General features: G+C 43.9%; 1 protein-coding gene across 4 annotated transcripts in view; it reads right to left on the reverse strand.

Annotated features, from left to right (window-relative positions):
* LOC125889077 (seizure protein 6 homolog) overlaps positions 1 to 26,882 on the reverse strand; it is a 469,538-nt gene that overhangs the window by 106,839 nt on the left and 335,817 nt on the right. For all 4 annotated transcript variants that reach the window (XR_007449397.1, XM_049576748.1, XM_049576749.1 and 1 more), the window contains one exon: positions 4,576 to 4,744. Coding sequence is in view for 3 of the 4 variants with exons in the window: in XM_049576748.1 (XP_049432705.1) it covers positions 4,576 to 4,744 (169 nt within the window). In the remaining variant the exon portion in view is untranslated. The remainder of the gene's footprint in view (positions 1 to 4,575; positions 4,745 to 26,882) is intronic.

A 26,882-nucleotide genomic window follows, 5' to 3' on the forward strand; every position in this document is an offset into this window, starting at 1 on the left:
GTCTGGCCCCCTAGGTGTGGTGGTTAGTCCTGCTGGGGGAGGCAGGAGGTCTGCATCAGCAGACCTAAGAGTGTGGGAGGGAGTGTGCTGATGGAGGAGCTCAGACAAGAATGAATTCCTTGAGAATGTCACTTTTATTGTTAAAGGTTTAGTGCACCCAAAAATGAAAATTCAGCCATTATCTGCTCACCCATATGCCGACGGAGGCTCTGGTCAAGTTTTAGAGTCCGCACATCCCTTGCGGAGATTGGCGGGGGGAGCGGCCAGCACAGCTAATGGCTGATGGCGCCCCAGACTAACGTCCAAGAGCACAAAATTGAAACCACAAAATATCTCCAACATGCCCATCCGTAGTGATCCAAGTGTCCTGCAGCCCCGACATAAAAAGTTGTTTCGAAAAAAGTCATATGAACTCTGTTTTTAGCCTCACTGTAGCCTGTAGCTCTGACTGCTTCTCTGTGCTCTGTGCTCATGTGTGCGCACTTGCGCGAGACCAGCGAAAGCATGAGCTTTGCTTACCCGTGTTTCCATCACGTGACACGTGCACCGCAGGGAGAGACAACGTAACCACAGTAGCTAAAAGATAATTTGCACTACGGTCTTTTAGCAAAGGACAGCCCAACATGTCTGAAGACTTTGAAATTGAGGAGGAACAGCATTTCTTTGTTGAGCTGTATTTGTTTGAGCCCGAGTATACGGACGGAACTCAGGCTACTGGACGAAACAGGTGCCGCAGCTCATGAGCCTAACCCTCAGCCATCTGCAGAATACCGGAGTCGAGCACTGGAAACCTGATGGTGTAGTTGTTTCAAATGCAAAGCAATGCCAACGGATGAGGAAAGTCTTTGCTGCTCAGACTGGGAATTGGCGATGCCTGCACTTGAGAATCTGGACATCAGTACTGACGAGACTGCTGCTCTTCAGAGACCGTGCATCACCAATCACCCTGAGTGCGCACACGTGAGCGCGGAGCACAGAGAAGCAGTCAGAGCTAGAGGCTACAGTGAGGCTAAAAACAGAGTTCAAATGACGTTTTTCAAAACAACCTTTTATGTCGGGACTTCAGGACACTTGGATCACTACGGATGAGCATGTTGGAGATAATTTGTGTTTTCAATTTTGTGTTCTTGGACGTTAGTCTGGGGCGCCGTCTGCCATTAGGTGTGCTAGCCGCCCCCCCCACCGATCTCCGCAAGGGATGTGAGGACTCTAAAACTTCACCAGGGCCTCCGTCGACATACGGGTGAGTAGATAATGACTGAATTTTCATTTTTGGGTGCACTATCCCTTTAAGGGACCGGGTGCTCAGCAAAGTGAATTTCATGTGATTGTGCATGTTGTGAAGTTGTTGTGGGGCTTTGACCAGGGGGCGTAGCCAGGGAGAGCGCATGTGTGTGTTGTTTTGGTGATGACGTATTTGGTGGTGGGACAGAACGCTGAGGTGACAAAATTGATGGAATGGAGTGATCGGTCTGGAAGTAAATAAACTTGCGATGGGAGCTTCTGTGGATGTATCTAGGCTGTTGCAGCAGTCCAAGAGTTTTGATGGCAGAGATGCATAGAGAACTGGAGGTATTGTTGAGTTGTTGAGTAGTTGTGAAGTATTTCAGTGCTCTGCCAGCCGTGCTGATGTGATAGCTGGTAGCCAAGGGCAAGTTGAGAGCCAGGCAAATATTTTGATAATTGTTTAAGTCAGTTAGTGTCAGCATGGGTTCTCTCCGGGTACTCCAGCTTCTTCCCACAGTCCAAAGACATGCAGGTTGGGGATAGGTTAATTGGTGACTCTAAATTGGCTGTAGGTTTGAATGTTAGTGTGAATGGTTGTCAGTCTGTATGTGTCAGCCCTGCAATACTCTGGCAATCGGTCCAGCTTGTACCCTGCCTCCTGCCCAGTGTCAGCTGGGATAGGCTCCGGTTTTTGATATTCCTGTTACACCTGTACTGACACTCTAAAAAAAAAAAAACACATTTACTTTGGCTGAATACATTCAAGACTATGTGGATTTCACCACTGCTTATTGCTGCCTTTTTTTGTTTCAAATTCTTGGTCATGTGCCACAGTCTTTGCACACGGCACAACACCTGCCCTTATATGGTATTTGGGGGTGTTACCTATGCTAATAGGTCACTTGTGATCAAGTGGGATTCATCATTCAGCACACCTGGGTAAGAGCACATTTGGATGGTTAAGAACATTTGATACATCTGGAGTTGACTTCTGAAATGTAAATGATTGTAGCTGCATGAGGCCCAGAGAGTCATATGAATGGTGAAGTAGTTTATCTCTTGGTGGATCCATCAAATACATGCTCAAGAAGATTTTGGTGTCTTTTGGTGATTTTATTTGATCAAGCCTCGATTCCACATTTCCAAAGTCATTGAAGTGGTATGTTAAAAAACAAACAAACAAACAAACAAAAAACAACAACAATGGAAAAACAGATGGCTTTTAACAAGAAATTCTTGAAATGCCAGCAGACCTTAACTCATTACACTACCAATTTTTACACTTGTGCCAATTCTCTATCTTCTCCACATCATCACTTCTTTCTGATCTTCTCAATTTCCTTAGAGCTGTCCAGATGCCTCTTCACATCTATGAAGTTTATATTTGTAGCAAGAGTGTGAGAGCGGCTCAGCTATTGGGTGGTATACAAAATGGATTATTCAGCTAATTTCCCCCCGTGGCTCTCCCTATGAGTCCTCTGTAACTGCTGAAATGACACTCTCCTGTCACTGCTTCGAGCTGCATTGACAGCCAGGTGTTACCCTGCAGAGTCTTCAGAAACCATGCTCTTACATTGAACATAAGTGAAGAGATGTGCACAAGAGGAAAGTAATACATCACTGTTAACGGAGCATGAGCCATGAGAAAGTAGCTACACTGGTCTGCAATTAGCTCATACATTCTGACGTTAGCAGACACGATCAATTTAGACTGTTTTACATCAAAAAAGAAAGATTTCTGTTAGGGTGTATACGTCTGAAATAAAATTTTGATCATGATGTCACACTAAAACTCTGCACTGGTAGCATCCACTGCAGACCATCTTCCTTCTCTTGGTTTATTTTCAGTGTGCGTATCTTTAAACAAACTTCTCGGTACTTGATACTACATAAGGTAGTTTGAGAAAGGACAAAATGGGGTAACAGTTGGGGGGGCTACATCTCTGGTAAGTCTGGGCTGGGAAAGTGAAAGACCAGCACTTGACCATCCATCATTTCCATCACTGGTGGCCCTTGAGGAAGGCATCTAAGCTCAACTGCCCTGGTGGAAATGCTCAGGTCCACAAGGTCAGACTATGACTGTACCGGGCACCTGTCCTATTATATAGCCTAATATCACAAATCACAAATTTGCCCCTGAGGACTTGACAGTCTGTACACCATATGACACCCTCTGTCCTTAGACCATAGCATCAGATAAAGGAAAGCTCCCCCCAAAATCCCTTTAAATCAGAAACTAACATTCACAATAGCTGCAACCACATACCCACATGCATCCACATGTATCCACTTGTTTATGCATTCACACCAATCCAGTTGCCAGAAAAAATGTTGGCACTGTAATTTGAAATTTCTGTAAACCACAGATACATTTAGTCATTATGTATTACATTACTTTGAATCATACATTATGTAGTGGATACAGCGTTGTTGGTAATGTGAGATGAGGTTCAGGCACAAAAAACACCTGGGTATAGTTAGGAAAAGATCATCTTTTGGCTTAAAATACTTGATTTTGGAGACACAATCCTGGCAGGAAAAGCAACAATGTCTCAGTAAAAAACAACTTCTTTTCGTGGTTCTATCCCTGCGGATGGGCGTATGGCTGTTTGGCTGTTTGGAGCCTTAAAAGCTGCTGGAAACAAACCAGTGACTAGCTAAAAAACAATAGGTTTTGTTGTTTGTTGGTCTTGAACAGTCATCTACAATTGGCAGCTGTCTCGCCAAGGGGGCACGCCATCCACCATACTCTCCATCTCACTGTCAGTCCATGTACTACATTACTTTATAAAGGCTGATATGGTATGTATAAAACGTGTAAATGTAACATGTTGGTTAAACACAAACACACACACTTGATGTACATGCTCAATTTCAGCCTCCTGGGGCAAAAACTGTCCGCCAGGGTTGGACTGACCGACTAACCAACAGAGCGACCTGTAGTGCTGCTGTCTGCAGCTTAAAATGGTAGAAACCTCAGGAAGAGCAGCTGATGTTGATTGTACAGAAAAGACCAACATAATAAGACAAAGACAATCAGGATGACAAAATTCTTGCACTTTTCCACATGGTTGAATGCACTTCTGATAGGCTGCTTTAAACTGTGGCTAAATAAATGCAATGTAATCTTTCCTTTAACAAAATCTTGTTACTTTAAAAAAGAAAAAGAAAAAAAAAGAAGAAATAATTAATAGTTGAAAATAATGGAGTATTTACAGGCCATGGTTGCCAGGAGACAGGACCAGATGACTTAAGTTATAAATTATAAATTCACTGCAAGCTTAATGCACTGTTTTTATGTTGACAATGTCCAACAATCCTCATACAAAAGCTGAATGTCCTGCTTACCGATCATCATCCTCTGCCAGAGCCACCTTCTCAAAGTGTATATGTAGTCTCTGGCCCTCAGGGGCCTCCAGCATCCAGTGGCAGGTCAGGTTGTTGCTGTAGTTGCTTGGAAATCCAGGAGAGACAATTCGACCGACGGTGATGTTCCTGATTAAACCGCCACAGGCAGCTGAGAGAGGAAGAGGAGGGAATGTGAAGATGAAATGCAAAGCCACACGTGATTTTTCATATTTAAAATACATGGAAAATCAACCAAATTCACAAAATGATGCTGAGAGCATCATATCCCACACTAACATACTGATCATAGATAACCATATTTGGCCACATTAAGCTCTGGTATCAGTACAGACAAATAGGAAGTAACCAGGCCAAAGAGTATGGATGCTGTTGATTTTTCATGATTGTGATCACAGCCTAGAAGAACATGTGGGTGGCACTAGTTTGATCAGTACACCTGCAGTCATGTCAAAGATATAGTCGGCATTTATGGGAAAGTCCACAAAACGTCACATTCTATCAGAGGTAGGTAGAGTAGCCAAATATTGTACTTAAGTAAGAGTACTGATGCTTTAGAACAATATTACTCAAGTAAAAGTAAAAAGTAGTCATCCAAATAATTACTTGAGTAAGAGTAAAAGAGTATTTGGTGAAAAAACTACTTAAGTACTGAGTAACTGTTGATTAACGTCTGATTTATTTGTAAAATAAGAACATGAACGTAATCAATCAATCAAAAATAATAATCTGCAAATTCATGTATTTTAAACAATACCCCTTTAACTAAAACAAAAATAAATTAAATCTTCTTAAATCACACACACACACACACACACACACACACATATATATATATATATATATGTAATTATGTACTCAGAGGTGGGTAGAGTAGCCAAATATTGTACTCAAGTAAGATTATTGTTGCTTTAAAACAATATAACTCAAGTAAAAGTAAAAAGTATTTTGCATTAAAACTCCTCTGAAAAGTACAAGTAAATGTAACTGAGTAAATGTAACTAGTTACTACCCGCCTCTGCATTCTATTGAGCAAAGGGTAAAAACAAAGCACTCATTACCATGCTGAGGAGCTGGATGTCAAATAAACTTCAAAATCCATAATTAAAGGGTAGTTCTCAACCTGGAGAATATGTTCCCATTTTCTCAGGTTTTGTGACTAAAGGGAAATTGGTCCAATGATGAGCAAGACCACTGCAGCTGTAAGCAGCAAAATGGGTTAGAATGTAACCACACAGACATGTTGGCATCATCAATGGACATCCACTAAAAGTGCTTTGCCACTGACAGGCTCAAATTGTAGTGTCTGACAAGTAGGGTTGCAATGGTATGAGATTTTCAAGGGACAATAACTGTCTCGGTTTTACAGTATTACAGAATTTATATTATTATCAGTCAAAATGACCCTTAAAGGAATGAAAACAGAAGGGATATCTTTTGTTGAACAAACGTTTTATTACTGTAATTGAAACTTGAAACATTTTTTTAATGGTATGTGTAAGTATGTGTAAAATGTCTCCCATGAAAATAACTAAATATAGCTGAGATTCTCCTCCTTCCTTTCATTTTATTTCAGTATTGCAGATAAGCAAATGGACAGGGTATGATAATTGTCATTTTTGATGTCACAGTATACCTTAAAACTGGCATATTTTGCTGCAGCTCTATTGACAAGATTATTGAAAGGACTCCTACAGAGATAGACCTCCTTTGTTTAAGAGTAAGGCCCATTTTGTTTAAAAAGAAACAAACCCAAGATCGCTATCATCAGACCCACCAGACTCTATTATATAAACAATCATTATATTATCATAAAACAAACTTCCTTCAAAAGCAACAAACACAAAATAACTCCCACAGAAGCCATCTTGGTCCATTTTCTTGCTTTTGGTTGGAATAAATCCTTAATTCACGCAGTTTGTTCTATACACGCTAACATTAAAACGTTTTCTGTTCATTTTGTTAACTTCTTTTGTGTGACTTGACCAGCAGACTTCACTACAAGCTGATTGGCTGCTGAAACAGGTGATCAGCCTTAAGCTCTAAAACCAGCCACTGGCAACTTGACCACCCGAATTGCAGGTGACACCATTAGCCAGCTTCTGTCAAGCTCAAACCGGCCACTTCACACTGAAGCAACATTTCTCTGCAACGTTCTAAAAGTGTTTTGTCTCATAACAAATCATTGGTCTGAACTGGGTTTAATGGATAACGCATTGTGCATATAAGTCTCTGTGCTAGCTCCTTGCTCACGTGCCATCCATGGACGCCTCTAACATGGTATTGTGTGTGACCCTAAACAAAGCTTAAAAGCCTCCTGAGGCAACGCATTCTCACTCCAGCCTCATCACATATTGACGTTTGGTCACTGAATTAACACATCAACATATGACATGCCAAGGTACCCTGGTATGTTGGTTGTTTACGTTCTGGGATGCTGTGTGAAATTCAGCTTGTTACAGGCATGATGTGTTTTTAAAATACACTTCCGTTTTCATAGTAAATGTACAGTTTCCATACAGTATCTTTCAAAATAAATGCACTACAGTGGTACAACACTGTGAATTGTTGTTTTTTTCCTTTAACAACAAACGCACATGGTCATGTTTAGCCAGCAGATGCACGTGGTTGGGTTTAGGAAAAATGAACAGGGTTTGACTTAAAAATCACTGGCCTCCCACGTAAAAGTCAGTGGTTTTTGGACCCATCCACCACCCCTCCTGCCCTACACAGACTTTTACCGCTTTAACTTTTGTTGTTGTCCTGCCGCATTTCCCCCTGATGCCACCAGGACAGGACTTTCATGCTAACATGAAAGGACGGCTTTTTTTGTCTGTGTATACTGCTGGAAATCACTGACCAAGCGCCAGTTTTTGACCTCTTCGGAGTGACACCGGTTTGTAATTGAGGTAATTGAGGACTGTTTAAAAAAAAAAAACACTTAAAAAAAATCGTTTTATCCTTCCAAAAATAATGTTCCTTTTAGGTAGAAAAAATATGTTACTGAATTTGGGTGAATCATCCATTAAAACTGACCAAATAAAGTCCTTACAATAATTAATAAATACATAGCCCTTGTATGTGTTCAGTTACTTGGCTATTTAAGCTGATTCTAATCTTCTTATTCAAATTACTGTATACTGTTACTAGTCAGAAAGTTGATATTCAGAGCAGATTGATCACTAATCCATTACCTTTGATTTGAAATTCAAGAGCACGATGGGAACCAAGGAATGAGGTGAGAAAGATAACATCATAAGAGATACACCAGACTTATCAACATGCACAGAAAATCCATCTACAGCTATAGGACAATGCGTGTGTGTGTGTGTGTGTGTGTGTGTGTGTGTGTGTGTGTGTGTGTTGTGTCCCAGCTGATCAGGTCAAGGTTACTCATGCAGACAAAGCTTAATTAAAGCAGAGCAGGAAGAATAAACCCAGTGGCATCCTGCCCAGCCTTCAGTAATCACACTTTGATACACCTGCCTTATGCTCTGACACACACACACACACACACACACACACACACACACACACACACACACACACACACACACACACAGTCAATACAGATGTACAGCAACCAGTGTTGTGTGTTTACCCAATAAAAGTAGTTACAAAGTTACAAAGTAACGCGTTACAGTAACGTAACTACTTTTATTGGGTAAAAAGTAGTGTAACGCGTTACTACTGAAAATATGGTAATGGAACGTAGTTACTTTGTCAGTTGGGCACAGCGTTACTTTTCCCGGGGACAGATTTGACAGTGACACTGCCTGTCTTCCTCAGCTGCGCACTCGGCAGGAACTGTGACAGTTGCCATGTCAACAGTACAGACAGGAGCGCCAAAATCAAGAATCGTATGAGGAATATGGAAGATACACACGCCTCCTCTGATTATTTTAACGGTTTGTCAACTGAAGACAGGTTAGCTTATTGTAATATTTGTAATAATTGTAATAAGCTAACAATTAGCAACGGAGTGAGGTTTCCTGACCCGTACTTAATGTCGGGTCAGTGGGTCACCGACCCAACGAAATGGCCTAAGCTACAGTGGCCGGACATTTTTTTATATCTTGTGGAGAAACCCAGCGTTTATACGCATGAAAAACTCCCTTGATGTGTATAATTTTGTACTTTGCGGTCATGTCCAAGATAGTGAATACCGGGATTTATCTGATGGTTTTTGTGCTCTACGGATCAAAGTACTGCCGAGCCAGCGACAAGGACACAAAACAGTAATGTTAACAAATGTACAAGACCTGGGCGATTCTGAACAAGACGACCAACTATATACTGACAGCGAACTGCACTTGTATGGCTGGGTAAGTGTTGTTTACAACAGAACAGAAAATGATTTATTCATGAATATGACACTATTTGTTCAAAGATAGCGTCTGTGAATATTAATATTTTCCTCATTCAGTGATGCAGCAGGTTTGGCAAATAGGCTATTAGTAGTAGTAATCTGTCATGTAACAAATTCATGTAGCCTAGTTAACACAAATTAACTCTCACTCTTTATTCTTTATTTTATCACCAAAGTGGTAAATACCAGCGGGAAACTCGGATTTTTTCACATTTAGGAAATGAGATGGGGTTCTACCCAAAGTCAAGCACCATAAAAGTAACGTAAAAGTAACGAGTAACGTAAAAAGTTACTTTTCACAGAGGGTAACTAAGTAAAGTAAGGGATTACTTTTTTTTAAGAAGTAACGAGTCATGACCAAACACTACTTTTTAAAAGTAACTTCCCCAACACTGACAGCAACACAATCTCCCTCTTTCAGAGAAACATTGCCTGTGCTGTGAATTAGAGTCGATCAGGGTGATCAGGAGTATAATGGTCATTTATTATTCATCAGCCAGCCTCATAGGAGCAAAGAAATAAAGAAAAAAAAACATTCATCATCCACACACTCCTGTGGGAGTCCAGGTGTGTCTATGCATGTCATGAAAAAGGACCAGAAGGTCCAATGGATAACTCTTGGCTGTAAGTCATCTGAAAAAAAGGACCTAGAATGCTGTGAATGTTGATGGGAATTGTGTGGAAAAGCGGGAAGAGGGACTGAGGCACAGTTAACACAGATTCAGAAAGCCAGGACTGATAAGCAAAGCTCCTTTCCCACTAGACAAAAAACAAAACAAAAACAAGAATGACTTTACAATAGTAACTGGTAGTTAACAACTCCTGCTCCAATCAGCTTTGATCAACACCATGGTGGATGTGCTAATTTCAGCCCCTTTGCCAGCATGATGTAAGCACCAAATACCGCCCATCTCCATCCAAGCATCGTTCAAACATCTTTCCAAATTTAGTTCTCTTAGTTTATTTTTTTCTTTTTAAATTAATTGCAAGACATTAAACAGAACATCAACAAGACAGTGTAGACAAGACAAAACAGTGGATACAGGACAGGGAAATTGACCATAGAACAAGAGAGCAAAATGTCATTCTGGTGTTGTGTTTTATGTGCGTGCGTGCATGTGTGCGTGTGTGCGTGTGTGCGTGCGTGCGTGCATGTGTGCGTGTAGCTATCAAATAAGGTGTAAACAAAAATCACACATTCACACAGACCAACAAACAAGCAAACAAAAAACAAGCAAACAAACAAAAAGGGCTAACTGACAGAATAGTACTATTGCTGACACTACTTCCACCACCACTAATAACTCAAATACCTTTATGGTCAGGGAGGGTGACAGCAGCACATCCGCCCCCGCCACCGGGAGCGAAACGGGATCGGGGCACCGTCCCGGGGCTCCGGAGCGGGCTGGCAGGGCGCACACGGTAGGTTACGTGTTTTATTTGTTATATATTACTACCTTCAAAATATTGTTACTGTGAATATCTTTCCCACCTGGGACCATATTTGTTGTTGTGTTTGTTTGGTATCTTTTTGTTTTGTTTTTTGTTTTTATTTGTTGTATTTTGCTGGTCCCAATTTGGGTCGCCCCCAGACCTTTAGATTGGGGACGACTTAGGAGGGTGCTGGCCCATTTGGGTTTGATCCCCTCCTAATCTGCCTCCTGACCTGCCTGTTTTAAAGGGAGTCAGCAGTAAAACTTGACTGCATTGTAGTTGAACTGAAGAACACAGTGACACAGCCCTATCCCCCCCTGCCTCCAACTCTAGAGATACCACACGGCACTCGAGGTCTATCCATCCCAACCAACAGGGACAGGGTGGTGCATCGCCACCACTGCACCCATATGGTGGTGATGGCAGTGAAATGAAATATGTGTATTGTATTGTATAATTTTTTATTTTTTTTAAAAAAGGGAAGGTGGGGGGGGTTACATAAAACAAAAGTGGTGGTGAAGGAAATACATTTAAGTAACAAAAACAAAACAAAAAATATTAAACTTCCATCAATAATATTTCTCCAAGACATACAATTCAACATAGACTGAAATGGAAAGGGTGCTCTATTCAGATTTGAGGGGAAAGAAAGAAAAAAATAAAAATAAATAAATAGAATTAATAATAATAATAATAAAAATAAAAATAATGCTAATAATAATAATAATAATAATAATAATAACAATGATGCTAATAATTATAACAATAATAATAATAATAATAATGATAACACAGTGCTACATATGATTAGACATAGATACATACATACATACATACATACCTACACACACAACCGTACTCTCCCATAAACATACACAACATATCCCCTTGTTTTCCCCCCTTTCCCCTTCCTTGCATGTTTTTGGTTTCCCTTACATGTGCGTGTGTGTGTGTATGTGTGTGTGTGTGTGTGTGTGTGTGTGTGTGTGTGTGTGTGCAGGTTTAGGTGAAACTACAGTAGATGTTGATACAGATGTAGATGTGTTTAAGTTATGGTTGGTTCTCAGGCAAGAAGGGCAACAGGATCAAGATTGTAGGAAATTAATGAAAGATGACCAGATGGAGTGTGTAGCTAATGCAGTGTTTTGACTGGGGGAGGGTAGATTTTCTTGGCGATAGTTAGAGCCATAAGAAGTAGTTCATTGTTGAAATGTCTCCAGGTAAGTACAAAGAGGGGGATAAAGGGATGTGGCAGCCCAGGACTAGGGATAGGGTGACCAGACGTCCTGAAAAATTCGGGACAGTCTCGAAACTCAAGCAGTAGTCCCGAATCCCGAATCCTGCCCTAATTGTCCCGAAAATTACACTAGAGCAGAGTCTGGAGTAGTTATTGCCTGATAAAACATTAAAAACTGATCATGGTGGTTGAGTAGTCCTGCAGCTCCCGCTGGCTACACATTGGCTGCAGCAGTTCCTACATGAATTATGGGTGTTGTAGTTTTTAAATTGTGTACAGCAGTGGCGACGAAGTAGATGAAGAGAGCGAAGCTGCAGCCACGAGGACAGGGAAAGCACAGGCAGCCACGAGAAGGTGTGATTTGCACGTTGCAATGCAGCCTCTTGTTCTAACGGTTCAAAACTGTTCTACAAACTTGCTTTACAAACAGATTCACCTGTAACAAATGTACCAGGTGTCTTTATTTTTTATTTTTTATTGAGTTTAAAGGACAAGTGCACTTCCATTGATCGCTTCCATAACATAAAATGAGAAATTGGAAAGGAGGAAAAGATTGAAAAAATTGTTAAAGGGAACTGATCACAGATATATTGTATCTGTGTGTTTTTACATCTATTGTTGCTTTAATTTGCCACTATGCTTTTAATGAAGCTGACATATCATGAGAGTCAAGCACCCTTCAGACATGGTACCTAGACGCTAGGTCCATTTGGCATTTCCACCACAAACAGTAGTGTTACAGTAAAAGTGGGCAGGGTTGTTGTAACTCACTGCTCTGTCCAGCATTCGCTTCCCCATTACTGCTGACACAGAGGGAAGTCTAAACATCATTTATTGTCCACAGAATGAGACTGCACACCAACATTTTCAAAACAAAATAGAAGAAACTGCAGTGAGAGTCTCTCTCCATGGGATATTTAAAAATAGCAGGTTTTTTCATGTTCAAGTCCTTCTCAGGCAAGCGCAGGGGTTTAGTGTTGCTCTAGCCCACAGGTATGATGAAAAAGATGAATATCAAACAAAATGTTCTCCTGAATCATCTGAATCACCAAAAGCCAAGGCAAAGAGATGGTTTTTAGCTGAGCTTTGAATATATTTATAAAGGGTGAGGATCTAACTGTTTGTGGCAGGCTGTTCCGCAGTATTGGACCAACATCTGAAAAAGCTCTGTCACCTCTGGTTTTTAACTTAGTAAGTGGGATGGAAAGCAGTGATATGTCAGTGGATCTAAGGGGACAAGAGGTGGAATAGGGAGTGAGGAGTTCTGAAATATAATCTGGTGCTAATCCATGCATTACTTTAAAAACAAATAAAAGAGTCTTAAAATAAATCCTATACTTCACAGGTAACCAGTGAAGTGAGGCCAATACAGGGGAAATGTAATCACTTCTCCTGGTACCAGTAATGAGCCTTGCTGCTGAATTCTGAATGAGCTGCAAGCGTGACAGAGCTGACTGGTTGATGCCAGTGTAGAGGGAATTACAATAATCTAATCAGGAGGAGATGAAAGCTCGTACTCATACTCGTCATCCTCCGCTTATCTGGGGCGGCCCCGAGGTCTCCTCCTGGTTGGGCACGCCCGAAACACCTCCCAAGGCAGGCATCCGGAAGGCATCCTTACCAGATGCCTGAACCACCTCAACTGGCTCCTCTCAATGTGGAGGAGCAGCGGCTCTACTCCGAGTCCCTCCCGGATGTCTGAGCTCCTCACCCTATCCCTAAGGCTGAACCCAGCCACCCTGTGGAGGAAACTCATTTCGGCTGCTTGTACTCGCGATCTCGTTCTTTCGGTCACTACCCAGAGCTCATGACCATAGGTGAGGGTTGGAACATAGATTGACCGGTAAATTGAGAGCTTGGCTTTCTGGCTAAGCTCCCTCTTCCCCTCTTCACCACAACGGACCGGTTAAGCGTCTGCATCACTGCTGACGTTGCCCCAATCCGCCTGTCAATCTCCCGCTCCATTCTACCCTCACTCGTGAACAAGATACTTAAACTCCTCCACCTGAGGAAGGACCTCCCCCCCCGACCTGGAGTGGGCAATCCACCCTTTTCCGGCTGAGGACCATGGCCTCAGACTTGGAGGTGCTGATTCCCAGCCGCTTCACACTCGGCTGCGAACCGTCCCAGCGAGAGCTGGAGGTCACTGTTCGATGGAGCTAGGAGGACCACGTCATCCGCAAAAAGCAGGGACAAGATCCTCCCATCACCAAACCTGACACCCTCCACCACTCGGCTATGCGTAGAAATTCTGTCCATAAAAGTTATGAACAGAACCGGTGACAAAGGGCAGCCCTGGCGGAGTCCAACCCTCACCGGGAACAGGTCCGACTTACTGCCAGCCACGCGAACCAGACTCATGCTCCTTCGGTACAGGGCCTGGATGGCCCTTAGCAAGGGGCCACCAACCCCATACTCCCAGAGCACCCCCCACAGGATGCCCCTGGGAACACGGTCGTAAGCCTTCTCCAAATCCACAAAACACATGTGGACTGGTTGGGCAAACTCCCATGCCCCCTCCAGCACCCTGGCGAGGGTAAAGAGCTGGTCCATGGTTCTGTGTCCGGGACGAAAACCACATTGCTCCTGAGGAGTGTGATCTCCCTGTATTTGGAACACACCCTCTGGTCCCCTTTTTTGAAAATGGGGACCACCACCGCGGTCTGCCACTTCAGAGGCACTGCCCCCAATGTCCACGCAATGTTGCAGAGGCGTGTCAGCCAGGAGAGCCCTACAACATCCAGAGCCTTGAGATATCCAGGACGAATCTCATCCACCCCCGGGGCTCCGCCACCTCGGAGTTGTTTCACTACCTCAGCAACTTCTGCCCCAGAAATTGGACAACCCGCCCCCGAGACCCCTGTCTCTGTTTCCTCACTGGAATATGTGTTGGTGGGATTGAGGAGCTCCTCAAAGTATTCCTTCCACCACCCGACAATGTCCCCAGTTGACGTCAGCAGCTCCCGCCCCCACTGTAAACAGTGTGAGCAAGTTGCCACCTTCCCCCCCGAGGCACTGGACGGTTTGCCAGAACCTCTTTGGAGCCAATCGATAGTCTTCCTCCATGGCCTCACCGAACTCCTTCCACGCCCGAGTTTTTTCAGTTGACGTCAGCAGCTCCCGCCCCCACTGTAAACAGTGTGAGCAAGTTGCCACCTTCCCCCCCTGAGGCGCTGGACGGTTTGCCAGAACCTCTTTGGAACCAATCGATAGTCTTCCTCCATGGCCTCACCGAACTCCTTCCACGCCCGAGTTTTTGCCTCCACAACTGCCACCGCTGCGCTCCGCTTGGCCTGCCGGTACCCGTCAGCTGCTTCTGGAGACCCACAGACCAACCATGCTCTGTAGGCCTCCTCCTTCAGCCTGACGGCTCCCCTCACCTCTGGTGTCCACTAGCGGGTTTGGGGATTACCGCCGTGACTGGCCCCAGCGGCTTTGCGGCCACAGCTCACAACCACCGCCTTGACAATGGCAGAGCAGAACAAGGCCCATTCGGACTCAGTGTCCCCCTCTGTCCTCGGGACGCAGTCGAAGCTCTCCCGGAGGTGGGAGTTGAAGATCATCTGGACAGGTTCTTCCGCCAGGCGTTCCCAGCAGACCCTCACTGTTCGTTTGGGCCTGCCAGGTCTGCGCGGCGTCTTCCCCCACCAGGTGGTGATCAGTTGACAGCTCTGCTCCTCTCTTCACCCAAGTGTCCAGAACATATGGCCCCAGGTCAAATGATACGACTACAAAGTCGATCACTGACCTGCGACCTAGGCTGTCCTGGTGCCACGTGCACCGATGGACATCCTTATGTTTGAACATGGTGTTAGTTATGGCCAAACTGCAAGCCGCACAGAAGTCCAATAACTGAACACCACTCAGGTTCAGATCGGGCAGGCCGTTCCTCCCAGTCATGCCCCTCCAGGTCCCGCTGTCATTGCCCACGTGAGCGTTGAAGTCCCCCAGCAGAACAATGGAATCCCCGGTTGGGGCACTGTCCAGCACCCGTCCCAGGGACTCCAAAAAGGGCGGGTACTCTGAACTGTTGTTCGGCGCATAAGCACAGACAACAGTCAGGACCCGTTCCCCGACCCGAAGGCGCAGTGAAGCAACCCTTTCGTCTACCGGGGTAAACCCCAACGTACAGGCAGAGAGTCTGGGGGCTATCAGAAAGCCCACCCCAGCCCTCTGCCTCTCACCCGGAGCAACTCCAGCGGAGGAGAGAGTCCAGCCCCTCTCAAGGACTAGGGTTCCAGAGCCAGAACCATGTGTCGAGGTGAGGCCGACTATATCTAGCCAGTAGCGCTCAACCTCTTCCACAAGCTCTGGCTCCTTCCCCGCCAGAGAGGTGACATTCCATGTCCCAAGAGCCAACTTCTGTAACCGAGGATCGGACCGCCAAGGCCCCCGCCTTGGTCTGCTGCCCAATCCACATTGCAATGTGTGCAATGTGGAGATGAAAGCATGAATCAGAATTTCTAAATCTTTTATGGACAGAAATGATGTAAGTTTTTGCAATGGATCTAAAATGGAAGAAACTTGAGCTGACAACTGAGTTGATCTGTTTATCAAACTTAAAGCCAGAATCAAAGATGACACCAGGATTCTTTACATGAGATTTTAAATGTGAAGACAGAGGACCAAAAGCACTGGTAACAGAAGCAGAAATGTCTGTCAGGCCAAAGATGAGGACCTCAGTTTTGTCATGGTTCAGCTGGAGAAAGCTTTGTGCCATCCAAGATTTTATGTCATTAATACAGAGTAATAGTGAATCAATGCTGCAAGGATCTGATGGTTTCAAAGGGAGGTACAACTGAGAATCATCTGCATAACAGTGATAAGATATATTGTATTTCCTTAGTATAGAGTCTAATGGAAGCATGTACAGTGAAAATAAAATTGGGCCTAAAATGGAGCCTTGGGGAACACCATAGGAGATGTGAGCAGAGGAGGAGTACACATTACCAATTTGGACAGAGGCTGAGTGGCTTTGGAGGTAGGAAGCAAACCACTGAAGAACCAGTCCCTGGATGTCAACAACATGCTCCAAGCGGTCCAAGAGAATGGAGTGATCCACAGTATCAAATGCTGCTGAAAGATCTAAGAGAATCCGAGTGGCATAACAGCCCAAGTCTAAGGATAACAGTAGGTAATTTCTTACTCTAAACAGGGTGGATTCTGTGCTATGATGCTTTCTAAAGCATGACTGAAATGTATCCAGGATGCTGTAACTGTCAAGGTAGGAGATGAGTTGAGAGAAAACGATTTTTCCAGGACTTCTGATAAAAATGAGAGCTTTGATATTGGACGGTAGTTACCAGGAACAGATGGATCAAGATTTTCTTTTTTGATGAGAGGATGAATGATGGCATGTTTAAAGCATATATGAACATAGCCGTTCACTAGAGAGCTATTGATTATTGAGAGAACACTGGGCCCAACAGAGTTCAACACTTCCTTAAAGGGCCAGTGTGTAAAATGGGTTGATAAATGACGGTGGCCTCATAGGGACAAAAAGCCTTGCACACAAGTTTTTCAGGAGTAGGTCTATCTAGCTACGAGGTGAATGTTTATTTAGAAATCTAAACTATGTTACGATATTGTAATGAATCCCTCACGAGCAGGAGACCAGAGGAGCGTTCGGGAAAAAGGCCCGTTTATTTGAGCACTCCAGAAACTCCGGTAACACTCCACTCCGTCCCAAACTCTGACTCTTCTAGCGTAACAGACACACTTCATAACTTTACACACATACTCGTTTACCATACTGAGTGGAGACCCCCCTCCCCTCTCTGCTCCGCCAATCTCCAGCCCGCACACTGACTGACAGCGTAGCCTGTAAGCAGTGCTCAGCTGTTTATTTAGCCTTGCAATATCTCTGGACTATAGTAGCTTCAATGGACGACTTTGAACGCGATTTTGAAGAGTTTCTTGTAGCGGACACAGACCCAGAGCCATACCTGTTTGAGCCGGAGCATACAGATGAGGAACTCCATGTGTTTGATGCTGAGCGGGCGAGAAGAGAGGCTGAATGCACAGAATGGGATTCGGTGCTACTGCTACCATCGTTGGGGAGATATATCATCAGGAGGAAAAGCGCTGCAGAGAGTGCATTACAAGGAGTGAAGTTGCGTCTTCTTTTCCTCGCAGTTTTCCACTTTATAACTAAAAAAACTTTTCACTACTCTCTATCGACGAACTACTAACACTCTGCTGTTTCCTCCTCCTTCTTCCTTCCTTCCGCTGTCTTCGTTGGTTCATTTATACACACGAAACGCGTTCTCTGGCTGGCTGGATTGTCCACTCGGTCTGCCGTACATACATGGTGGCACAAGATGGCGATCTCTCTAAAGCAAGGTCCTTGCTATATATGTTGTTGTTTGTATATATATACAGTACAGGCCAAAAGTTTGGACACACCTTCTCATTCAATGCGTTTTCTTTATTTTCATGACTATTTACATTGTAGATTCTCACTGAAGGCATCAAAACTATGAATGAACACATGTGGAGTTATGTACTTAACAAAAAAAGGTGAAATAACTGAAAACATGTTTTATATTCTAGTTTCTTCAAAATAGCCACCCTTTGCTCTGATTACACTCTTGGCATTCTCTCGATGAGCTTCAAGAGGTAGTCACCTGAAATGGTTTCCACTTCACAGGTGTGCCTTATCAGGGTTAATTAGTGGAATTTCTTGCTTTATCAATGGGGTTGGGACCATCAGTTGTGTTGTGCAGAAGTCAGGTTAATACACAGCCGACAGCCCTATTGGACAACTGTTAAAATTCATATTATGGCAAGAACCAATCAGCTAACTAAAGAAAAACGAGTGGCCATCATTACTTTAAGAAATGAAGGTCAGTCAGTCCGGAAAATTGCAAAAACTTTAAATGTGTCCCCAAGTGGAGTCGCAAAACCATCAAGCGCTACAACGAAACTGGCACACATGAGGACCGACCCAGGAAAGGAAGACCAAGAGTCACCTCTGCTTCTGAGGATAAGTTCATCCGAGTCACCAGCCTCAGAAATCGCAAGTTAACAGCAGCTCAGATCAGAGACCAGATGAATGCCACACAGAGTTCTAGCAGCAGACCCATCTCTAGAACAACTGTTAAGAGGAGACTGCGTGAATCAGGCCTTCATGGTCAAATAGCTGCTAGGAAACCACTGCTAAGGAGAGGCAACAAGCAGAAGAGATTTGTTTGGGCCAAGAAACACAAGGAATGGACATTAGACCAGTGGAAATCTGTGCTTTGGTCTGATGAGTCCAAATTTGAGATCTTTGGTTCCAACCGTGTGTCTTTGTGAGACGCAGAAAAGGTGAACGGATGGATTCCACATGCCTGGTTCCCACTGTGAAGCATGGTGGAGGAGGTGTGATGGTGTGGGGTGTTTTGCTGGTGACACTGTTGGGGATTTATTCAAAATTGAAGGCACACTGAACCAGCATGGCTACCACAGCATCCTGCAGTGACATGCCATCCCATCCGGTTTGCGTTTAGTTGGACGATCATTTATTTTTCAACAGGACAATGACCCCAAACACACCTCCAGGCTGTGTAAGGGCTATTTGACCAAGAAGGAGAGTGATGGAGTGCTGCGGCAGATGACCTGGCCTCCACAGTCACCGGACCTGAACCCAATCGAGATGGTTTGGGGTGAGCTGGACCGCAGAGTGAAGACAAAGGGGCCAACAAGTGCTAAACACCTCTGGGAACTCCTTCAAGACTGTTGGAAAACCATTTCAGGTGACTACCTCTTGAAGCTCATCGAGAGAATGCCAAGAGTGTAATCAGAGCAAAGGGTGGCTATTTTGAAGAAACTAGAATATAAAACATGTTTTCAGTTATTTCACCTTTTTTTGTTAAGTACATAACTCCACATGTGTTCATTCATAGTTTTGATGCCTTCAGTGAGAATCCACAATGTAAATAGTCATGAAAATAAAGAAAACGCATTGAATGAGAAGGTGTGTCCAAACTTTTGGCCTGTACTGTATATATATAAAAGCATACTTATAAGGCTACGAAAACCAAACGAATTTTATTTTATAGCGATCATACACTTCTATAAACATATTAATGAGTAGAATATTCATATTCAGATTCAGATTGACAATAAACCATGCCAAATATTACACACTGGCCCTTTAAATAGGTGAGAGGGGATAATATCGAAGGAACATGAACTCGGATTCATAGGTGAAATGATGTGTGTCAAAGCGGAGAGAGAAATTGAGTTGAAATTGTTTAAAATGGAGGAACACGAAGGTGGCTCTGAAGGATCAACAGAAGGAGATACAATCTTGGAACGAATACTGTCAATTTTGTTGATGAAAAATGTTCGCAGGTATCTGATGTAGCATCGTTAGACTTTGTGAATACTGGTTTAAGTATTGAGTTAATTGTGTCAAATAAAACTTTGGGTCTGTTGACATGTTTGGATATTATATCTGAAAAGTATTTTGATCTCTCTGCTTTGACATGTTTCTGATAATTAAATAGACACTGTCTCAGATGCTGGTAGGACACTTGTAATTTATCCTTCTTTCATTTCCTCTCTGCTCTTCTGCATTCCTGCCTAAGTGAGCGAGTTGTGGAGTTGAACCAGGGCTGAGTTTTGTTTTTTCCTGTTATAACTTTACAAGGGGCAATTGAATTGAGAATATTGCTGCATATGCGATTACAATTATTTACTTGCTCTTCTGTGCCTAGGTCACCAGGGGAAGCTTCAGAGAGGAGAGCAGAGGAAAAGGCATCAGAGAACTGGTGGATAGTGAGAGGAGTAATAGACCTGGAGTAGCTGTGTGGTTGACTACATTTAGGAGCCTTGCAAGGAAGTGAGGTGGAGAACATAATAGGCCAATGATCAGACAAACCCGAATTGTTGGTCTGGGCAGACGGGACAGGGATAGCAGATGTTAAAATAAGGTCCAGAGTATGACAATGTATGTGGGTGGGCTCCATGATTGACTGGGTAAGATTGAAAGAATCAATTAAATTCAGAAAGTCCTGGGGGAGTGCATCAGATGGGCAGCAGACATGAATGTTAAAGTCTCCCAGGATCAGCACATGATCACAATTAACGCAATTAACGAGCAGTGAGGATAGGAAGTGCAAGAACTCATCTTGCAAGAACTCATCTTGCACTTCCTATCCTCACTGCTTTAGGGGGCCTGTATATGAGTGCACAAAGAACCGGAGTGGATCTTTCAATCTTACACAACATCAATTCAAAACTAGTGTACACATTAGATGACAGGAGTTTACAGTTAAAAACATATTTAAAAACCACAGCAACACCCCCTCCCCGGCCAGTGGTGCGCGGTGAGGTAAGAAATTTGTAATTTGGTGGACACAATTCAGAGAAGGAACTGACTTCACCAGGGGCCTCATGTACAAAGGATGCGTACGCACAAAAACGTGGCGTACGTCCTTTTCCAACACAAAGTTCAGATGTATCAAGAGTCAAATGACCGTGGAAATGTGCAGTGCCTCACGTCAACTTCATGGCTGGCGTACACATGTTTCGACAGCTGTTGATCCTTAGGCGACACTTAGAGGTGATACTGGGAAACTGTTATAATAAATAAAGGTTTACAATTAGTCCTCAGAGTGATGTGCACATCAGAGACACATGAACAATTAACACTGATGAACAATTAACACATCCACGTGTCTGCAGTTAGATGAGTGGATATAAAGGCATGCGCCAAGTGGTGCCGAAAATACCGTTAACAACAATGGCTGCTTTAGCAGTATTTGCCGCATTGGTTCTTGAGGGCAATCCTCCTAGAACTGTGCGCAGAGCTGCGGCCGGCCTTGCAGCGCAACACGGCGAGGAGCCATGCGCTGCCTGTATCCATACAGGTGCTGACCACACTGGGGTTCCTAGCAACACGGGCATTCCAGAGGGAGCTGACCAACCAAGTGGGACTGTGCCAGTCGACCCTGAGCCAAGCCATGCCAGCTGTGTGGGACGGAATCATCCGCATGTCAGCCAGGTATATCAAATTCCCATATGCAGCTGAACAGGCCAACATTAAAGCGCAATTTGCAGCGAGAGCTGGTTTTCCTAATGTAATCGGAGCTATCGACTGCACACACATTGCTATTAAAGCGACATGGATGAATTTGTTTATGTCAACAGGAAGCATTTTCATTCGATCAATGTACAGGTGATGTGATGCGCAAATGCAATTAACCAACATTGTGGCGAGGGGGCCTGGTTCAACACACGATTCATAGCCTACATTCTGAGTAACAGCATGGTTGGGAACAGACTACTAGCTGGCATTGTGTGCGCGATGGGTGGCTTCTTGGTGAGTAAATAATTGATTTGTTTAATTGTCCTAAAATGAATCCCGTGATGCGCATTGAGCATGTGGGCCCCCAAATATTATCCTGTCTTCACATCATCAGTACTAGTCAGCGGTTAAAGTTAGTGACTTGCTGTTTTGTGCTGGTTAAACTAGCCTACAGCTTCAGAGCTTTCTAACAAGCCCCTGATTTTTTCGGTGTGTAAACTACTCAAGTGTGACACTTCTTTATCAGCCTCACCTTTTCCCCGGCACACTTCTGCATTCATTTACAACAATAGTGAGTAATTAATGCAAGTGGTGTGTAAAATTATCAAGTGGAAACTGTAAATCCAGTTCACATAATTAATTGTCTGCTTTCAATTGACCTCAGGCGACTCTCTGTTCAAACAGGGTGAGCTCCTCCTCTCCTGTCCACCCGCCTGTTTTGGCCACACTTTGGTGGTTGGCAGCCGTCCTCCACTTCACGTCCACCTTCGTGTCGGACCACTTCTTTTTTAATTCTGCGTGTGTGTACGCTTTTCTGACCCCACAGCATTGACAGCCTCACACACACTCTCCCACTCACTCCTCCTGCGTTTAGTATTGATGCCGGAGGACCAAAAAGTACATTTTTGCGCGCCTCCACTGAGTAGCCTCTCCATTTCCCATTCTGTGAGGTTTTTCTTTTCCCCCGTCTTACCCATTCTTTTGTTTTAGTTTTCTGCTCGTGCAGAGAGGGGAATCTCAGGTGCAGGGAGAATTTAATTATGATTTGCATATTTAAATAGGGGCTTGGACAGGGAGGGATCGGGTACTCCAACATGTGCGCTCAATTCCACGTTGATTGGGATGTGCACAGGAAATGTGCTTGGATTCATGTGTATGCACAGATTCATACATCTGGATGTTTTTGTGCATACAATGTTTTCTGGATTTAAGCGTACACCATGTTTCAGTAGGAAATCCATGCAAATCTTTGTACATGAGGCCCCTGTTTCTTTGCCAGATTTCTGTGAGAAATAAAAAGTCCAAGTTATGGGTTAAGATGAAGTCATTTAAAATGAAACTTTTGTTTGAGAGATCTGATATTCAGGTGGGTCATTTGTATCAAGACACTTAAAGTGACGACCATGGGTGAGCTGGGATGAATAAATGTGGGCCTAATGCAGATCAGATTGTTATAATTTGGGATGGGTCTATGAACAGAGACCATTTTATTTGTTCTGGGATTAGTGATAACAGAAATCAATGAGCCTTGACAATTAGTAGGTTTTGAGAGGAGGGCCAGTGAATGTGGTGCTGCCATTGGAAGCTGGCAGGGGGCGCTGTCACTCAAAGTGCCCCTTCATGCAATTGGAAAGACGGAAAACCAATCAGAGTAAACAAAATGTGTGACGTAGGCTAGCACAACACCACTGTAAACAGACCAGCAAGCTGCAGCAGAGATGAGCTGTGATGATGTCTGGGAAAGAGTGTTGCCGTCTTTCCGGATTTCCTCCTCACTGTGGACTCCGAGTTGCATGGCTGTGATTCCCAGCTTGGTCGCTTCCCTGACCTGCTCCTCCATGAGAGCAACAGGCAGAGAAACAACAATAGCCACTGGGTTTTCACTGAGTCCCATCTTTTTCCCGATCAGCGGAGCCAGTTGGTAAATTAAACTTTTACCAAACCCCATAGGAAGGATGGCAAACACATCCTTTTTTTCAAGAAAAGCATTCAGTGCAACTGTTTGTTATGCTTTTAAAGAAAATATACATTCCAGTTCATTCAATACATTTACCATAGCAGTTTCAAAATCAGTAGGTATGTTGGTTGGTTACGAAATCGAATATGAGCTGACGAGATCAGGATGGTTTCACCAGGCTAGAGAGAAAGAGGGTTAGTGCATACAGTTGGATGTGTTGTTAACTGTCAGTCAAGCGGAGGTGGGTGCTCGACAGGACTTCACAGTCAGATCAATATTAATTGATAAGAGCCGTGATCCCTCTCAGCTAGGATGCAGACTATCCCTGCCAAACAGAGATCTGCCCAGGAAAGTGATAAAGTTGCCAGCAAAGGGAACATTCCTGCTTAGACAGTAGCCCTTCAGCCACAAATGGAGTTAGTGGAGACAGCTGGTGGTAACGTCACCAAAGCGAGGTGGGGGAAACGGGCCGGAAACAATTAGCTGCTTCCCAGTGTCAAGTAGGCGGTCCCACAGGTGGATGAAGTCTTTCTTCAGAAGTTTCGACTTTTCTTGTTTTAGGTCGTTTATGCCGGCCGTATCTGTGGCAGACACCTCTGCCACAGCCACAACCTCAGCCACAACTCAGCCCTGAGCAAGAGTGACCATCCTCTTTTGACCAGTCAATGGACTGCAGTGTTTGTAGCTCCACCTTTTAGTACCAGATTTGTGTGCAAGGTACCCCAACAGAGGGATGACAAAAAATGGGGACGGTAAGGAGCAATTCCATTGATACCATCCAGAATTTTTCACAGTGGAAATGGAAAAAAAATGTGTACTAAACCGAACTGTACTGTATCAGACTGCTTGGTGGAAAAGGGGCTTTAGTGTGTAACTGATCCAAGTGATGTCTGTTTCCTCTGTGGCCAATGTGGACATTGGAGACGTGATTGCCACAGAAATACCTCATCAACCTCAGTAGACAAGTCGGACTGAAAATGGTTGAGGGCTGCTGGAGAGAGATGGACTCCTGCTGACAAGCCAAACCAACTTGTGGGGCCAGAAGAAGGTACTGCACCACACACACACACACACACACACACACACACACACACACACACATACTGAGCAGATTAATACGCAAGCTATTGAGAGTTCAGACAATAGATATGCAATTGCTCTAACATATGTTCAGTACACATCTGATCATTTCAAGAAGTTTCCGCAACATACATTGACCATCACAGAACAAAATGTTGTATTCTTAGTTGACTCAGGAGCCACACATTCTGTGATAAAAGCTTTAGAATTCACTAAAAAAACAAAATTAAGTGGAAATTATGTGTACTCTGTTGGTTCATCAGGTCAAACAATTAGAGAAAACATTACTATCCAACTCAAATGTGCGGATGAGTCAAATACAAGCTTCAAACATGCATTCTTGCTCTCTGAAGTCTGTCCCATTAACCTGATGTGCAAATTAGGTAGTTGTCTGATCTCTGTCTACCACAGCCCAAACCTGAGATATGCATATCAGTGGAAATTGCAACCATCAAGAACTTCTGAGCTTGTTACAGAAGCTAGGAAAACAGTTTTACCAGCTTCAACAGATTTCACGACACGAGAGGACCTGCATTGCACCTCTCATGTGTCACCAGGACCTGATGAGCCATATCAGGAAGGCTGGTTGAGGGAGAAATTTGACAAACTCACATTGACACACATTTATTGGACACAACACAAATGTGCTGTATCAGTCTCTCTCACACCAGCTCAATGTGACATGTATACCATGGACCATTCTGTCCCACACCTCACATTTGCAAAACACAGATAACTGGGAAGATTTGGGCCCATTTATAAAATCATGTCAGCGTGCAGCCGATTGGCAAAAAAAACATCTGATCAATCTATTTTATTTTCACCAACACTGCAGTGCTACTCTAAAACTTTAACATCTGTTGTGCACACTCAAAGAAAAATGCAGCTGGTACCTAAAAGCACTTCTAAATCTTTTTCTTTTTTGTCTGAAGAACAACCTACAGCTATTACAGCCCTACAGGAGGTCCCTAAGACACTGTGGGCTGTCGGTAAGTATGATGTTGGCCTCATCAAAGCCTGTGAACCTGTTGTAATCACTCCAAAATCAAACTTTAGACTTGCAAGGCTCAATATCCACTTAAACAAGAAGCCATCGACGGCATTACACCAGCCTTTGAGTATCTTAAAGCAGCAGGAGTAATTGTTCCCTGTGATGACTCTCCAATGTGCATACCTTTGTTCCATTTTGCTCCCAAACTCAATTGCTGTTTGTAAATGCCTTGCTCATACTAACAACTCAGATTCTGTCTCTCTAGGAAAAGCAAGAGGTGATGCCGCTGCAAAAAAGAGCTGCACTCCAACCCACTATCCTTGATCCCTTGTTTGTTTCAACTCCAGTTTCTATTCCCAGCTCCCTTACAGCAATACAGTCCTTTGCCACACCACAAGAAAAGACGTTGTGGAGACGCTGCATTGCCACACAGGAAGAAGCAGTGTGGCGGGGACCCGATGACAAACCTTGCCTGCCCAAACATTTCTTTCCTCACTTTGCAAAACTGACACATGGATTGGACCATGTGTGAAAATGGGGGATGTTGGATGCCATAACTCAACACTGGTTCACCAAAGGGTTTTCAGTTCATGCGCAGAAGTTTTGTCAATCATGTATGGTTTGTGCAACACATAACGCAGGTAAAACCAAAACAATCGCACACGCCGCTCACCCACCACCAGACAGACCATTCTAACATTTGAATACCAACTAAACTGAGCAGCAATAATGGCTCACACTTTGTCAATTCTGCAATAACCCAAATCAGTGAATTTCTTGCCATTGACCTCAAACAACATTGTGCATACCACCCTGCCAGTGGAGGTGCTGTTGAATGAGAAAATGGCACTCTGAAATCAAAATTGGCCAAGTGTTGTGAGGAAACAGGACTGCCATGGACAAAAGCTCTGCCTATTGTTCTAATGCATTTGAGAATGAGGTCCATTCCAGATGTTCCTGACAACGCATACTGCTGTGAAGATCGCAGAGAGCAACGTGGATTCACGCCAGCCACTTCAGGAAGATCCCTGAGCCAACGGAGGAGCTCAGCTGTCGACGTGAGGACGGACAACGCAAGGACAGACAACGCGAGGATGGACAACGCAAGGACGGACGAGTGCAACAGAGGACGGCATGAGGAATAACTCCGTGAATTCAACAGACACCAACCAGACATGCAGGACTAACAACGCAAACCTTTTCCCA

Source organism: Epinephelus fuscoguttatus, linkage group LG5 (assembly GCF_011397635.1).
Source record: "Epinephelus fuscoguttatus linkage group LG5, E.fuscoguttatus.final_Chr_v1".
Lineage (NCBI taxonomy): Eukaryota > Metazoa > Chordata > Actinopteri > Perciformes > Serranidae > Epinephelus > Epinephelus fuscoguttatus.